The 942-nt window shown below is 36.1% G+C and overlaps 1 protein-coding gene across 1 annotated transcript in view; it reads right to left on the reverse strand.

Moving 5' to 3' along the window:
• The window catches only part of LOC101854351 (P protein), a gene marked incomplete at both ends in the record, with an annotated part of 24836 nt that overhangs the window by 17436 nt on the left and 6458 nt on the right, over window positions 1-942 (reverse strand). The window contains 1 exon segment of the mRNA XM_013085475.1: window positions 1-81. Coding sequence (XP_012940929.1) covers window positions 1-81 — 81 coding nt within the window.

Here is a 942-nt window from a genome sequence, read left to right on the forward strand (position 1 = left end):
CCAGTCAGAGAGTCGCTTGACTTGTCCACTCCAGAGATCTCCTGGGACACTGTGTGGGAGAAACCGGACATTCCGCTCTCCCTGGGAGATGGACACACAAAGAGAGTAAAACAGACCAAAGCAAAACGCATCAAAACAAAACAAAAGCCATAAATGAATAAACGAATGGATGATGAATGAATGAATGAATAAATGAATAAATGGAAAAATAAAAGCGAATGAAAAAACATGAACGAATGAATGAATTAATGAATGAAGGAATGGATGGATGGATGGATGGATGGATGGATGGATGGATGGATGGATGGATGGATGGATGGATGGATGGATGGGTGATTGAATGGGTGAATGACTTTTTGAGCTTATGATGAGTTAAAAATCTCCTGGGACAATGTGGAAGAGACCGGACATTCCGTTCTCCCTGGGAGATGGACACACAAAGAGAGTAAAATTTTAAAAAACCCCAAAAAACAACAACAATCCATCAAAGAATGCACGAATGTATGGACGAATGAATGAATAAATCAATTAAAGAATTAGTTTAAAAAATTAATCAATTGATAAACTTATGAAAGGATGAATGAATTGACTTGTGAATGAATAAATTAATAAATGAACGAACGAAAGAACGAATGGATGGATGGATGGATGGATGGATGGATGGATGGTTGGAAGGATGAATGATTGAATGCATGAGTGATTGAATGGATGAAGGACATAATGAATTAAAGAATGTTTAAAATGAGAGGACAGGTGTTCAAAAACTTGTATACATATATATGTGAATGAATGACTGAATAAATAAATAAGGAGTAAGTGAATGAAGGAAAGAATGAATGAATGGGTGCATGCCATTGTACGAAAGCCTCAAAGAATACTGTATTCTGGGATTTTGTGTGATAGAAATCTGACACCCAAGTCTGATTTGCAAAAAAAAAAAAA

The sequence above is a fragment of the Aplysia californica genome, unplaced genomic scaffold (assembly GCF_000002075.1).
Source record: "Aplysia californica isolate F4 #8 unplaced genomic scaffold, AplCal3.0 scaffold00378, whole genome shotgun sequence".
NCBI lineage: Eukaryota > Metazoa > Mollusca > Gastropoda > Aplysiida > Aplysiidae > Aplysia > Aplysia californica.